Source organism: Barbus barbus (genome assembly GCF_936440315.1).
Source record: "Barbus barbus genome assembly, chromosome: 3".
NCBI classification, from domain to species: Eukaryota; Metazoa; Chordata; class Actinopteri; order Cypriniformes; family Cyprinidae; genus Barbus; species Barbus barbus.
This window is the reverse complement of record NC_136731.1, coordinates 9,871,740-9,889,259: the sequence shown is the minus strand read 5'-3', so window position 1 is coordinate 9,889,259 and position 17,520 is coordinate 9,871,740. Positions and strand designations below refer to the sequence as shown.

General features: G+C 37.0%; 2 protein-coding genes across 2 annotated transcripts in view; both read right to left on the bottom strand.

Moving 5' to 3' along the window:
- Positions 1-17,520, bottom strand: part of LOC306855272 (uncharacterized protein) — a 390,658-nt gene that overhangs the window by 283,014 nt on the left and 90,124 nt on the right. The gene's annotated exons all lie outside the window — the stretch shown is intronic.
- Positions 5,431-11,821, bottom strand: LOC306858215 (membrane-spanning 4-domains subfamily A member 4A-like; the record flags this gene model as incomplete). Its single annotated transcript, XM_079398642.1, has 7 exons — positions 5,431-5,505; positions 5,691-5,771; positions 8,939-9,058; positions 9,285-9,431; positions 10,342-10,410; positions 10,508-10,618; positions 11,639-11,821. The coding sequence occupies 7 exons, from the start codon at positions 11,819-11,821 to the stop codon at positions 5,431-5,433; spliced, it is 786 nt and encodes a 261-aa protein (XP_079254768.1).

The window sequence follows — 17,520 nt, the reverse complement described above, 5'->3', positions numbered from 1 at the left end:
AGTCAGTTGAGTTGGTGGCAATACATTTTACAGTGTTTGGATTTTGTTCAGTCTTTAACTGTGTATGATAATTACTTCAATATCGTCTCTTGAGCGAAGTACACCGTCACATCCCTAATATTTTTTCACATTGCCATAAAATCCACCAAATAGTAGCAATGACCCATATAGTCAGTTGACGATGTATTACTCACCTGTGGACAACAGCAGCAGGTTGCTTTACAGGCAAATGATGATAGATGGATGGAGACGATAAACTCAAGCAAGGCAAATATCAGCGAAACACTACCGATTCCACAGAAGAAGGTCTGAGAGAAAATACAACATCAGCTTAAATAATAATAAAATAATTGATAATTAATACTCACATTGGAACGCTGGCTGCTTAATGTATAATGTCAATGCCTTCTTGCATTATAAATGATGAGAAATATAAAATAAGAGTTCTTTATACTACGGGGCCGTTGAATGCTTGAATCTGATTGGCTGACGAACGTTCTGAGGTGTGCAATTATTTTCAGGGAAACGCACGGCGAACGTAGTTCCAGGCAGCTTTCTTGACCGCATTACAGTTCCATATCACTTCGCAGCGTTGTCAGCGCTGCCCTGACGATTTTATCAGTTAGCCTAGTGTAGCAACTTAAAGGCTACACATGACATTTCTCACTAGCGAGGTAATAACAGCGCTGCATCTTAAAGCAGACTTACAGTTTCGAGACGGTGCTTCAGAACACTGTTGAGGGACACACAGAGGTAGCCTAATTCATACAAGCTCTCTCTCTCTCTCTCTGTTTCTCTTTCTCTGTGTCTCTGTCTCTCTCGCTCTCTTTCTAATAACTTCATTATTAACTGCATTAGTCTGCTATCAACGGCTCAAGCCTCCATTGCCAGCTTTAAAATGACGTTTTGGAACTAGCAAAAGAGTCGTTGGATGAGATGCGGAAGAAATAATCCTACTCACAATAGCGATTTAAGTAGAAAAACCGGACGAATCCCTTGAAATATATAATCTGATCGATGTCTTGAGGTGTGGCAACCGTAGTATAAGCGGAATAATTGACTCCGGACCGTTGAATTATTAGAAAAATAATGCACACCCGAGGTGGTGATGCGGCCACGACGCGAACTAGCTCAGGGAGTCCTGTACATTGTTCGGTTCCGGCATTAGAGCCCATGCAGCAGGGCAACTGCGTGACGCCATAGTCGCGGGTCAAAACACCGCTCTTCCGTTCCGATCAGAACATCAAACAGGTTCTCCCCACTCAGTGATGCACCCACTGAGAAACCTGATGAAAGTGCTCTAGTTATTGGCGATTCTATTGTACGGAACATGAAACACCAGCCACCATAGTCCAATGTTTACCAGGAGCCAGAGCGCCTGACATCTTGGCAAATTTAAAACTGCTGGCTAATGCTGATGCAAATTCAATAAGATTGTTATCCACGTCGGCGCTAATGATGTTCGACTTCGTCAGTCGGAGATCACTAAAAATAATGTGGTGTGTGAACTTGCAAGTATGATGTCAGACACTGTAATATGCTCTGGTCCCCTCCCTGCTTACAGGGGTGATGAGATTCATAGCAGACTGTCATCACTCAATGGCAGGATGTCTAAGTGGTGCCCGCAGAATAACATAGACTTTATAGACAATTGGACAAGTTTTTGGGGCAGACCTGACCTGTTGAAAAGAGATGGTGTTCATTCCTCCTGGGGTGGTGCCGCTCTTCTCTCTAGAAATATGGCACATAGTCTTAGAGTTCGTACTTGACTAACTGGGGCCCAGGTCAGGAAGCAGACAGACTGGCTAAACCAACCGTCTGCTAGCCGCCTCACGTCACAGAAGTCAGTTAATTCTCAGCACATAGAGACTCTTTCATCTAGATATCACACGATACTGTGTCTGTTCCCCGAACTAGAAGATACAAAAAACGTCCAAACCAAATTAAGAGTAACAATTTAACTGATGTTCAACAAATAAAAAATGTTTACAATACAGAGAAACAACTGATAAAACTTGGCTTACTGAATATCAGGTCACTTTCTACAAAAGCACTTTTTGTAAATGATCATAATCTAGATTTGCTCTGTTTGACAGAAATATGGCTAAAACCAGATGAATACATCACTTTAAATGAGTCCACCCCCCAAGATTACTGCTATAAAAATGAACCACGTCCGAAAGGTAAAGGGGGAGGTGTTTCTACAATTTATAGCAATATTCTCAGTATTTCTCGGAGGGCAGGATTTAAGTATAACTCGTTTGAAGTTATGGTGCTGCATATAACATTATCTAGAGAAACACGTGTTAGTGATAAATCCCCCGTGATGTTCGTACTGGCTACTGTATACAGGCCACCAGGGCACCACACAGACTTTATTAAAGAATTTGCAGATTTTCTATCCGAGTTAGTACTGGCTGCAGATAAAGTCTTAATCGTTGATGATTTTAATATCCATGTCGATAATGAAAAAGATGCATTAGGATCAGCATTCATAGACATTCTGAACTCTATTGGGGTTAAACAACACGTTTCAGGACCTACTCATTGTGGAAATCATACTCTAGATTTAATACTGTCACATGGAATTGATGTTAGTGGTGTTGAAATTCTGCAGGTAAAATCATCTGCTCAAATCGAACCCTTCTAAGTTTCAAAAGGTAAGGACGTATGATTATTTTATTCTTTTTTATTTTATTTTTTTAATTGTTCTTAAAAATATCAGGAGAGTTTGCTATTGCAGCAATTAGAGATCCATCCATGCTGGCTGGTCTCTAAAGACCCGAATATGTAATGATTGATGAAATATTCATGCAGTTTAAAGTCTTAAAATGTCTTAAATTTTACAACATTAAGCCTTAAATATCAAATAGTCAGTGATTTAAATGATGGGGTCTTAATGGAATAAAGACTTTTTGTGGAATAAAGTCTTGGTCAGATGGATTAGAGTAATGTTAGCTTCCTTAACTGTTCCCTCAATAATGTGTTTAATTACCCACTATAATCCTAGCTAAAATTAACATTAGCACTGGACAAAATATTTAGTATTGCCTTTTGTGCCTAACTTAACCAAGAAAAAAATATTTGTCCTAAAATATGGAATAAATGTGATAAAGCAAGCATTAAATACATGTTGACACATTGTTACAACACTAATTTTATGTTTTAAAGCAAATTTAAAAAAACCTATTTGAAAAACTGAAAAAAAAAAAATCATTCCACGTCGCTCCATTAAGCTCTTGCTGGATCCGCTCCTCAGCTATCAACGAGAGGAACATCTGTACTTCCTCAACAGACAATGAAATTGTTTTGTTGATAAAAAAAGGTGCGCTCATTCAAAACAGTTGTGTTCGATCCTTTGCTGGCTGTGCTGATTTAAATCTAGCGGATCTGTTGTGTCTCGTGTCGCAAGTTCAGTGACACAGGTAGTGACGACTCTCTCCAGCCAATTGGGGCACCATTGACTTCCATAGTAGGGAAATAAATACTATGGAAGTGAATGGTGCCCCAGAACTGCTGTTTCCCACATTCTTCAGAATATCTTCCTTTGTGTTCAGCAGAACAAAGACATTCAGACAGGTTTGGAACTACTTGAGGGTGAGTAAATGATGACAGAATTTTCATTTTTGGGTGAACTATCCCTTTATCTTAGGATAACTTAAAGTTTAGTATTCCATCTTATTTTCAGAAATGTTCAAATGTTGCTTTAAACTGTTGAACAATTTTATAAATGAGTAGAGTCAATGTTGTGAGCTGGATGCTAGGATGATTCTATTAGACCCTCACCCTCATTAGACCCCTTCTCAATCGAGAATCTTCACAGATACTGTAGTCCAAACACATTGTTTAGGTGGATCTATTTACATTAGTTAACAGATGCTATTTTTAAAAGACATTTAAAAAAGTGCTGTACCAGCCCTTATAAATCAACTTTATAGCAAAACCATTCATTAATAAAAATTTTATTTAAAACAAAATGAAACAAAAATACAGACTAAAAGCAAAAGCCATCAATTGTGATATAATTATATAATATTGTTTTCCAGGAGGGAAAAACTCCAGTCCTCAGGTCGTTTTGCACTTTTTTCCCCCGTGGTTAATAGGTTACTTGTCTGAGATGAGATAAGGCATATTTTATGGCATAACTGTAATTGCTGATGCTGTTTCCCAGAATGAAGCAGATGTAGAGCTCAGGTGGTTAGGAGTGGTGATAAAGCTAGCCACTTCTACAAGAACATGAAGCTTGACACTTCACTATACAATAACTTCCCTTTTATATGCATCTAAAAACAACAAAACGATGTTGCAGTTTATCCCGTCCAATACACACAAATCAAAATGCTTGTTTACTGTTACGTAAAATTAATAAACAACCTACATACATACATTATTAAAACATCAAGTCATAAAAAAAAATCAAGTTATTCTTATGCCCACCCCAAAAGCCCTGACTGAGGTAAACAAAGTTTCATCACAGCTTTAGAAGCTTTTAGTCTACCAGGGTGCGGAAATTGTAATTCATGTTTCTTGAGTTCTCAGCAGAGTATTTAGTTCACATTTTGGCACTTCATGACGTGAGAACAGTTCTCAGGAGGTGTACGACACCACTTTGGGTTAAAGACATGACTGTACCAATATAAAATACAGTAGTTTGTTCCAACTTGGTTCTAGCTTAATCCCTGTTAAAACACTTTGATCTGTATTTTATTATCTGTTTAACATGTTTAAAGCAAAAAAGGAAGGCTATTTTGAAGAGTTAAGGCCATTGTAAACCGAGTCTGAAATTTTCGTGTGCGATTTTCCATATTCCTCATCCTTTCCTATCAAAATACATGCTACGGATGTGAAAATGCAGAAAATCGAACCTGATCCAAATTTTTGAATGACGGACGAAAGTTTCGGAGGCAGTGTGTAAACGTGATTGATACAACATGAGGTTGTATTTATTTTTTAACATGTGAACATTTCGGACTGCAATGACCTTGAATGAGACCGTTCCATCACCCATGTTCAAGAATCATTTTCCTGTTTAATGAAGTTTTAATGATATGAATGTCCTCCAGGAGATTGACATTCTCCTGCCAGGCTGTTGTTGTTTATTCAGTATACAGTATTAAAGCAATTACATGTTCAAAACAGTCTACCCAGATTCACTGATGATTAGACAACTTTGACTTAACAAAAGAAAATCAGGAAATAGTATCTATTAGTGTCTTGAAAAGTATACTGTTGGAATGTTTACACATGTAATTAAAAATAAAAATTATAATTATTATCTGATAATTTGCTTTCATTATCTGTTTTCTAATGATAGGACATTAATGGTAAGGGACAGGAAACCAATGGGAAACCCCTGTGCCCCATGAAAGCATCAAACACAACTGCAGGGCCCAACCTCACCCCTTTGGTTTGTTTTTTTACTATTCATATTTATTTAATTTCGCTGTATTGTGGAGGAATTTCTGCAGGACGGTCGTACATGGAAGGGTTGCTGACCACAGATATCTGAGAAAAAAAGAAAAAGAAAACTACATGATTAGCTTTATGATAATTATTGATTGACAATTATTGCAATAATTACTCAGTGCTTTACACATTTCCAATACAAGGACACTAAATTAAATAATGATGTTTTGTGTACCATTTTACTCCAAGTCCAATTAAAAACTGGTGTTTCAAGCTTCTCTTACCTCTGAGTTGTTCACATCTTGGTAATGACAGGGTCTAAAACCACAGGGCGGTGGAGGAAAACCTTGTGCAACATATGCCACCTTTGGAAAAATGTATAATTTTATGTCTTACTGTATAATGTCATAAATGTAATAACACTGACAGACAGTTCCAATATTACAGGTTTTGTGATTAATAGAGACACTGCTGTGAAACCGAGACCCACAGACTCTGGTAATTTACATACGTTTCAATGTCTGCATATCAATGGCTCAAGCCTGACATTACTAGCTCTAAAATGATATTTTGGGAAATGAACATAAAATATCAGTGGATATATAAAATCTATTTATTACACACTCTCTTGTCTAGTGTAAATTGACACAGCAGGGTGGACATGTTATGTTTTAGTCTTCAAACATGAGGAGTAGAGAGAAAAACTAATATTTTGTTCTTTAAGTTGCTTTCTCTCCAAGGAAATTGTCACTTCTAGCAAGTAATGTGATACAAGGCATTATGCTTAAGATTTTAAAGGACAAGTAGCACCAATTTGACAGGGTGGAGTGGAGTATGAGTGACAAACTAATTGAATGGTTTTATACATTAAAATATGTATCACAGTGAATTGTAAATGTAAAACCACGTGGTATTAAAGTTGATTAACATTTTAAGCAGTATATACAGTAAAATATTCAGTATTGTTTAGGTGTGTGACAAGATCTTGTGATGTTAAAAGATGACAATATTTCTTATTATACAAGGTGAACAGCTGTCAGATATCAGCATGATTGCAAATGTAAGATAAACTTTATACAACAAACAAGTGAGTCAATGACCCCCTATCATCTCTATCATCTAGAACAGACTAACAAAGGAGATCAGAGTGGCTAAAAATAACTACTCTGAAAAGCTGAGAAGAGAGCTTCCAGCCAACGATCTGGCGTCAGTATGGACTGGTCTGAGGAACAGTACAAGACACCACCCCCACAGTCTGTGGAGAATCAACAACTGGCTGACGATCTGAATGTGTTTTACTGTTGATTTGAAAAGGCCAGACTGACACCCAGCACCCGATCTGATCTGCACTCCACACATTTGCCAACCCCCCCCCCCCCCCCCCCCCCCCCCCCCCACCACCATTTTACCTGCGCTTAAAGTGTGTAGAGGATGTGAACCGGATCTTCAGAAAACAGAAATCTAGGAAAGCTTCAGGACCAGACGATATTTCACCTGCCTGTCTAAAAGTCTGTGCTGACCAACTGGCCCCCATCTTTACACAGATCTTCAACAGATCTCTGGAGCTGTGTGAAGTTCCCTGCTGCTTCAAACGCTCCACCATCATTCCCGTCCCCAAAAAGCCCAAAATCACTGGACTTAATGACTACAAACCTGTCGCTCTCATGTCTGTGGTCATGAAGTCATTTGAGCGACTGGTCCTGGCCTTCCTGAAGGACGTCAATGGACCATTGCTGGAACCTCTTCAGTTTGCCTACAGAGCAAACAGGTCTGTGGATGACGCTGTCAATATGGGACTGCATTACATCCTGCAACACCTTGACAAACCTGGGACTTACGCAAGGATCTTATTTGTGGACTTCAGCTCGGCCTTCAATACCATCATGCCTGACCTTCTCTCAGACAAACTCACACAGTTCTCTGTGCCCACCTCCATCTGTCAGTGGATCACCAGCTTCCTGACAGACAGGCAGCAGCTAGTGAGGCTGGGCAAACTCACATCCAGGACTCTCACCATCAGCACTGGCGCCTCTCAGGGATGTGTTCTCTCCCCACTGCTCTTCTCCCTCTACACAAATGACTGCACATCTAAAGACCCCTCTGTCAAGCTCCTGAAGTTTGCGGACGACACTACAGTCATCGGCCTCATCAAGGACGGTGACGAGTCTGCTTACAGACAGGAGGTTAAGGAGCTGGCTGTATGGTGCAGTCATAACAACTTGGAGCTCAACACACTCAAAACAGTGGAGATTATAGTAGACTTCAGGAGGAACCCCCCTGCACTCCCCCCATTCACCATCATGGACAGCACTGTGGCTGCAGTAGAGTCATTCAGGTTCCTGGGCACCACCATCTCCCAGGACCTGAAGTGGGACATTCATATTGACTCTATTGAGAAAAAGGCCCAGCAGAGGCTGTATTTCCTTCGCCAGCTAAGGAAGTTCAACCTGCCTCAGGAGCTGCTGAAACGGTTCTACTCTGCCATCATCGAGTCTGTCCTGTGTTCATCTATAACTGCTTGGTTTGGCTCAGCTACCAAAACAGACATCAGAAGACTACAACGGACAGTCAGGACTGCTGAGAGGATTATCGTGCCCCTCTACCCAACCTCCAAGATCTGTATATCTCCAGAGTGATGGAATGGGCTAAGAAAGTCACTCTGGACCCCTCATACCCAGCTCACTCTCTCTTTGAACTGTTGCCCTCTGGCTGGCGCTACAGATCACTGAGCATCAGAACAGCCAGACACAAGAACAGTTTTTTCCCCCAGACCATATCCCACCTGAACAACACATAACACACTGTACTGTACATCTGTAAATAACTAATCAAACCCTTATCCATACACAAGACATATGCACATTCACAGTTCTGTCTATGGACATTTTTTCATTTCTGTATTTTTATTACTGTTGTTATTTATAATTTATTGTCTGTTCTCTTCATTTTTAGTGTTTTGATTACGTTAATTATATGTTGTCTGCACTATGTTTGTACTTATGTACTGGAAGCTCCTAACACCAAGACAAATTCCTTGTGTGTGTGTAAACACACTTGGCAATAAAGCTCTTTCTGATTCTGATTCTTGAGCCGTGTGTCATCAAACCCCTAGTATTGTTTCATAGGGACATAAAATCCACCAAATGGTAGCAATGAATGAAGAGCTGTACTGTCATCATGTACAAATCGACAGTAAATGCTGCTTCTCACAAACTCTTTTCTGCAAGTGCTGTGAATTTAACCTTTGCAGAACACAACATGTGCTAAGTTCACTTTATTGACATTCACATACGTTTTTGTGGCCAGAAGACTAAAACTCAAGAATTGTACATGTTAAAAGCCTGAGGGATCAAACATTTGAAAGTGAAAAAATAAAATAAATCTTTGTAATGTAACCTGTAGTGTTTATTGGTTCTTGTAAAGTGAACCAAAGTATGAACATCCTCAAGTAATTATTACAATTTTATCTACATATCTGAGAGTTTCAGCTGACAAAAAAGTTTGTGAACCCATGATTTGATGCATTACTCACCTGTGGAGCAGGACAACAGGTACAGGAAACTTTACAGGCAAATGCTGACAGATATATGGAGATGATAAACTGAAGTGAGGCAAAAATAATCGATACACTATCGATTCCCCAGAAGAGGGTCTGAAAGAAAATTCAACAGAACAAATAATATTTACACAAATGTATAATGTCAGTGCCTTCTTGCATTATGCATGATCACTAATAAGAAGAAGTCTATAAACTATTTTGGAAAAAAGACTGAACAAATGATTGTGGATTAAGGATTGACTTTTAACAAGTGCACTGACCACACAGCCATCTTATTGCAATTACTAAATAAATGTGAACACAAAAGTTGGTGACATACCTCATACCTTTCCTTAAACTCAAAACACTCATAATCACTGCAGTAATCGTAGTACATTGGTCCTATACCAAAATCAATTGCAATTATAATAAAGGCAGTCCCTGCAGTTAAAGCACTGAAAATGTTCATTCCAAGTGAACCTCTCACCTATAGGCAGAAAAGAACAACATAAAACACATTAATGAATTAGGAAGAACTATTACAAATTTTGTTATCATATCATGTTAACGTAGATAGAAACATATATAGCGTGTGATAAAAAAAGACACAAACGAAAGCAGCAATCATCTGGGGTTCAAGCACCAATGGCTTATTTAGATGATTACATTATAAAATTGAAATATGTCTTTTTTTTACATTCCAGTCAATCTGCACTGATAGATTAGGTCAGTTTAAACCTGGTCCTTGTGACCCCTAATGTAACCTAATGTAATATTTTGTGGAACCAAAACTACAACCATGTAAACAAATGATTAAATATATTAAAAGGAAACCCATATATTTTGGTACATGCATTGTCATACTGTGCAAATATGTCAGTTATCATAAAGGCAGGCCATTCAGACTTTACGTTATTAGTCGCTGAAATTTGATTGGCTACTAGAGGCCGTTTTTATTTTTTTTATGTAGGGAAGTCAAATTATTGTTGTGTTACAAGGAATTTCAGTTGTAGCACCCCCTACAGGTGCAATGTTTATGCATTTTGGTATCAATTCTCAAAATAACCAGTAATCTATGCGTATTAAGTTTCAATAACTTTGGATGTTGTCAAAATTAGACTGATTAAATCAATATCATTACAATGATTCAATTAATCTAAAATAATTTGATACACTTTTTCCAGCAACATCCCTAACTGCTATGTGCAAAATTTAGTGAAGACTGAACCAAAAGCCTAGGAGGAGTATGAAAAATGTCAGCATTTTTATAGCTGGAAATTAAACCAAAGAAATACACTTAATGATTCAAGGGGGAGTAAAAATTTTTTTTATAACAATTACTTATTATTATGCTATTCAGCTTGGACCCCTAAAAGTAACAAGTGTTGTGTACATACCAAACACAAACCGGAGGGTGAATTAAGTTTGTTTTCGGCAGCAATGCAGAGGGAACCTGCGGTAATGTACTGAGAGGAGAGAGAAAGTCCAAAATTGAGGCTTCTGTTGAAATATGTAGCTTGAATTATAAAAGACAGATCACTTAATTGTATAATTGTTTCTTACGATGAGCGATCCCCAGTAAGGAATACCACTAAAGACAAAGATGGATTCTGCATTGACTGTAAACACAATCCCAAGCAGGAAAGTCAACAGACCAATCATTATCTGCACAGTCTGTGAGGGACAAGAAAAATGTACAGGGTAGGATAGTGATAGTCTTTATAAAGTAAAACAGTTTTACATTTTGGGGATCCAAATAAAATATACAGTATAAATTCATAGCATCTGTAGTTATGGACTTATGATTGCAGTAGAAAAATACCCCAAAAATATTCTTCAAGCGTGGAATTATCATTAAATGAATTCAATGAGAATTCATACTTTAGTAAAAGTACAGATACCTTACTTCATTACAAATGACAAGTCACCAATTCCAATACGACTTGAGTAAAAGACTTAAGAGTATCTGATTTTAAGAGTACTTAAGTGTTTTAGTCATATTGAATGTAGGCTCAAATATGCAATAGTCCAATATATGTTGGGTTCATACTACACGATTTAAAAAAAAAAATCACACATCTAATATGAGTCATGTGATTTTTTTTAATAAAATGTAGGTCACTATCTTCTCGGTTGTATACAAGATTCAGGCAATTAATCAAAGTTTAATCTTCCAATAAAAGACAATGTTTTACATGATTTGCAAATGTATTGGAGTCAAGAATACATATACCTATTCAATAATTTAGTGAAGTAGAGAGTAAAAGTTGCTAATATCTTTGATATTTAGTAAAACTACAAAGGAACCAATTAAGATAAGTAAATCAATAGATGTATGAATTACAGTACATCTATTCAAATATTTCACACCACTGCATACTGATTTACATATGAGCAAAATTTGTCCATTGCTTCACATTTTTTGATAGTTTGCAACTCTTAAAACATTCTTTTGTAACTGGTACACTGCAAATTAATTCTGTAAATGCTAAAGCTTATCTTAAATTGGTATTTGTGATCTTATATTGCATTGTCACCAAGGCAAAAAGTCACATTATGCAATAAAAACCATCTATGCTTTAACGTTTACCACGCTTTTTTTCTTCTATCATTTATTAATGTTTTGTTTTTCTTACTTCACACTGACATGCACACATAAAAATCAATAATATGGGTTAATGAAGAATTTCTCACCCCAAGGGCTTTTGGTTGGCCTTTCAGAAATGCCTGAAGTCCATGAAGAGGAGAAACTCCTGCTACCTGTTCATAAACAGGCACAGGAGCATTTGTCCCAGTCCCAGCTGGTGCTGTTTGTGTTGGTGGCTGAATCTGGATGATGAGTGTCGAAGAGTTCACGGGTAAGACTGTTTGAGACATTCTTATTTCCGAATTTGAAATTGACCTTGACAAAAATTATAGTACATCAAAACATGTAAAGAATATGATTATAAAATAGATTTTCTATGTTAAAAAAAAAACCCTTTCCAGTTTATTGAAAATGATATATTATATACATAAATGATCATTTAAGGGATTTAGCAGATGCTCTTTTCCATAGACTAAATAAACGAATAGTCAAGTGTCCAACCAGCCATTTATAGATGATTACCAAATAAAAGAAATCCATTCATTAATATCATTTAGTTAAAACAACAACAAGATACAGACATAATGCAAAGATAGGTATTTTTATAAAGGTAGACAGGTGTAATGTAAGTATATCATTTGTTTTACCAGAAAAAAAAATCCTCTCTTCAGTTTGCCCTGTGTAGTCACTTTGCTCCGTCGCTTTTTATTGGGCTCAGGTGATTAGGAGGGGTGGCATAGCTGGCCACTGTTACCAGGAAATATAAAAAATGAGACAATGGAAAACAGAAGTATTCTGAGTTGATGACTGTGTGTGCTCCACAATCAAGAGTAGACTTTGACACCCAGCTCCTGAATGGCATGAGTTAAACAGCTGTTGTTTGTCTTATGCAACAACAGTGATGATGCATGTTTTGTTGAGCATTTTGAAAGTAACTAAATTGGTATTTCACCATGCGGTGACAGCTCAAAACGAATATTTGTATTTATTTTATTATATATGCTAAAATGCCACTTTTTATAAATATGGTTGCTCAATGAAGCTGGAATTGTGGCATTAATTTGTCAATGAAGATATAGTAATGAAATAAACTATAACATTTATATAACACAACATTTAATCTTGGGTAATATTTATAATTTAAATCCTTGTATAAATATTCCAGCTGTTTGGCTACTGTTAGAGTGAAATATTACAGTGACAGCAGTGCTTGAAGTGCGCTTACTTTTTACTGTACAGTACTAGCCAAATATATGTGCATTATGCCATAAAATAATTCAAATGATTCCTGAGTGATTCAAGCCTAGCCTGGCTGTCACATGTAGCATATTTACTTTGTCACTATTGTAACCACATTAATGATACAAATAAAAGGCTTGAAACTTACATTTTATAATTTGCTGATACATTTCAACAGGTTGCACACATACTTATTTGTAATCAAGTCTTTTTCAACAAGTTTTATGGGCATTTTTACCTTTAAGCCATTTTTTCTAAAAGTGTGCATCATCTTTTGAGTTGGATACTAACCTGCAGTTACAAATGCATAAATTATGTGTTTATATTTGAAACATAAAACCTTGAAAACTGATGTTTGAAATTATTTAAAAAAATGAAGATACTTTAAATGGCCAATATTAAAATGGCCAATAGGTGGCAGTAAGTCAGTGTTAATAAGGGACTCATTGCGATTGAACCAAATCATTTAAACGTTTGATTAATTCAGGAACGAAACACCGTCATGTTGCCCAGAGACGCGTAACAGTGCTGTGGCTGTGTTTGGGATTATTTCTGTTGTAGAAATACAGCAAAAGCAGGCAATATGGTGTCTAAAACGTATGTCTCTTAATATTAACTTCTTGTTTATTGAACTGTAGCATAAAATCAATATCACATTTGTAATCATGCTGATTTTTGGAGAAAAAACGGCACTCTTTGTGTGATATTAACTCTATGAAATGATATAAACATAGGCTATACATTTTCTGCCCCCATATCTTAAATTATATGATCATTCAAAATTTTCATAGCCTGAATTGTGCAGTGAAACTTGTACACGCACTAGTTTAACGTTAACGGATTATGAGAAAGGATTCATTCTTTACCAGCAGGTGTCGCGTTTGACAGAAATATAACAGTTTTCCCGGTAAAGGCAGAACACAAAGCAGCACAGCACCTGACTTTGAACTTGCAGCGCTCATGTTTATTTAATGAAATCATAGCCTTTTGAAGTTTAATCGTCACATTCATGGCCGCGGGAACTAGGGGTGCTGCAGCACCCCCCGCCGCAGGGCCGGGTCTGAGATTTTCCTTGTGCCCCTCGATCATCCCCAAGATACTTAATTTTTGTGATAGTTTTGGGATTAATTATTTATTAAACTGCCCAGAAATATATAACCTAGTGCGGTTGTATTATTCTTGGGTGCCTCGCGGCGCGCGTCCCTACTCTCCCTCACACTGACAGAATTTCATGTGAAATTTTCACACGACATTACCGTAATTTTACATTCCGACTTGTAAAAACCATTCACGTCCTCGTCCTTTTTATGAGCCGTCTTCCGAAGCTTTCTCGCTTCTCAAGACGGCCACCGACAATCACTATAAGCACAGCTGTTTAATTGCGCTCTAGTCTCTGGTTAAATGCGCTCAAACAAGCCTAATGTATCTATTAACACACACATCATAAAGTTTTAGGCAAGGTTACCATATTAAGACATAAAATATTTTAATAAGACAGAATTTGTATTTAACCTGATCACGTTTAATAAAAACACATTTTAAGTTTAATTAACGCAGCATGTCTACGATTATTCAAACAACAAACAAATTATACAGCGAGCAAAGAACATATTATCAAAGAATATCACTGAATTCAGTCTAGCGTGAGTGCAAGCACACTAAAAAGCTATAATCAGTTATGTTGTCTGCAGTGTATGATGACTTAATTTCTTACATCGCATGTACATCTGCACTCCATTGAGAGAATTCGCTGAAGTGCATTGATCAAAACTCTTGCGTACCAGGGATGTTATTTAGCAAAATCCCCTTAAATAATAGAAATATTAAAGAAAAAAATATTGAACTAAAGTCACAAAAGCACAAATATATATTGGTTCACATAGCTATAACTCTGTCTTCATTTGCATGTTAATAATCTATAAGAATTTGGGCTGTTTAATATTAGGATTTTGTCAAAAATCCCGCACCATGGCCCCGCCCTGCAACATCAAGCCCCGCCCCCAGCATCCCCCAGATAAAATATGTTCCCACGGCTATGGTCACATTCAGCCATATCACAATACCCTCAGGCAAGCCATAAAGGAAGCCCACTGTCAGCTGTCAACTTGAACGCAGGTACCAAACAAAATCTTCATCTCTTTCCGGAAAACAAACAGGGCCGTGCAGAGACCTTTGGAGGGGCAGGTGCTCAAAGTCTAAAAGGGGCACATGGAACACTGCTTTTAATAGGGCTGTGCTTCTTGCTGATATGTGCATTGAAATGCATGCTAATGTATTGATACAGCAGCAAATGCCATGTCGCAGGTTTGAAAAAGAAACACTGAACAGAAAAGACCATTTTAAGTTTAAATGTTAAAGACATTTTTTGCACTTCTTAATTACTCTGGAATGATATTATTATTATTATTGTTGTTTAAGGGGTATGGTGGTTTTGCGGTTGTAAACATTACTGTTGTTGTTGTAGAAAAATTCAAAATAGAATTCTATTCTAATCCTGTTCTGAATTTATTCATTATTTGAATGATAATGATTATAAAAACAGGATTGATAAGTATAATTCTGAGGACGAGAACATCAGTATAAGCCTGTTTTACCAGTGTTGTGATAATTATTTTTATGGCACTCTATGATTTTTAAATAAATACTGTAATAATAAAAGTTCAAAGTATGAATAGTTTTTAGTCAGATAACATAAAAAAGACAAGACACCTCAACACGCTTTAAACTTTTTCCAACTAAACAGCAAGAACGAAAGAGAACAGGCACCTTTGTTTTTATTGCTGTGTGTAGAACTACGTTAGCTGCATTTTTAGTATTTAATATTCATTTGAATAAAATGTAAATTCGTCCCCCGCACTTTATTCGAGCTCGAGCAGGTGTTTTCACATAGAGGTTTCTAAATTTAAATCTAGATTTAAATTAAAAGAGACATGACCTGACGTTTTATTCGTATCCAAAATGAGGAGATGTGAATATCAGGAGAGCTGAACACTTTCGTGCAATGCATGTTTCATTCATACTCGAAGCCAGAGGGCACTCTCGCGCAGAAACTTTTGACGTGCAGGAAATCCTTAATATGGACAAACTCACATGGCTATCGCTGTAGCTGAGCTGAATAAAAAGCAGAAACATTTTTACTGATGAAACGTGAAGACATTAAACACACGATTGCAAAAATATATGGTTTGTGTGTTTTTCAAGTAATATTCTGGAAATAAATAAATAAACTATCAGTACTGATTGACATATAATTTAGTATAGAAACTATAAAATATATTTCCTGAATTATTCCGTGATAAAAAAAATGGGAAAAGGGTGTTCGTAGTAACCTTTATAACTCAATCATAAAATTGTCATTAGGAAAACATTGAACAAAAATATTGTAGCCCCTTGCTGCAGCTAACCTTGCTTCCACAGGGTACACACAGCAATATAAACAACAGCATGATCTCTTCACGCCATTCTCGTGAAATAACAATTCAATAATATAACAAGCACACCGCTCCGCTGAGAACTCCACTTACCGGCAGCCGCGGACGTTATTGAAAGCATCCTAAAGGTGTCTGAACGTGAGGGATCATCCCGGATGAGATCATCAGGTGAAAGGTCATCATGTAGATAATTTAATTTATGGGTAAACTATTATTAATAATTTTACTAATAGTTAGATTGGGCAGAAAAAAAATTGCCTTGACAAAAGGGCACTTTGGGCATCAAGGGGAAAAGGGGCAGGTGCTAAAGCACCCACCGTATCCCCCTCTGCACGTGCCTGAATAAATTTACAAACATTTGACATTAAAAATGTCATTCAGTGTCTATTTCAATGCACTGCAGCTTTTTCCACATAGTCTAAGACACTCTTTTCACATAGTTAAATATTCTCTAATCCAACATGTTACGTTTCTTTAATTAGAGCAATAAAATTAACTACTGATTGTACTCAGTCGACAGCGCAACTGGCAGAGGCTCGCAAAAAGGGCGAGAACCTGCACCAGCACCACTGACAGATGAAGAGGAGAAAAATCCAAAAGTAAAAAGAATAACTTTTGCTCTTGTATTTAAAGATTGAAATAAAGGAAATAAAGATGACCAAAAAAAAAAATGTGAATAATTAGTGTTTATTTAAGAGTTGTGGTTACGGCATCTCGTAGTTACTACCCTCCATCTGGCATCCTTCCATTCCATACTGTAATCAGTTTCATTCTTAGCCGGTGCGATGGTGGAGATGCTTGCCATCAATGCATCCAACCACACTAGAAATCCTGAAGGAAATTCTGATTAGGCTACTTCCAGAGGTCACAGAAAGATGTTATCAAGTGAAAATCGTTTATCAGATTAGCCTCATTTAAACTGATTGCTACAGCACAGACATACAGTCTTGTGAAACTCTTCTTTGATGGATTTGTGCCCAGGAAAAAAAATTCTCAGAAAGAGCATGAGAGCAAAGCACACTTTCCTTATCGGTCTGCATAATGCGGCCTTACTAATGTGCTCTACATCTCAGATGTTTTAAAGAAAACTACCATTTAAAATGGTATTGCTCAAAATAAATATGCATGTGAATATGGCAAATAAGTAAATAAATAGCCTAAATAAATAACATATTAAAGGTCTCTGGACACTGAGTCCGAAATTTTCTCATGCGTTTTTTCATATTCATAATCCTAAAAATTTGTCACGCACAGAAACCTTGCACACTGAGTCCAATGCATATTAATTAATCCGTTGCGAAAAAATTCACAAAACAATA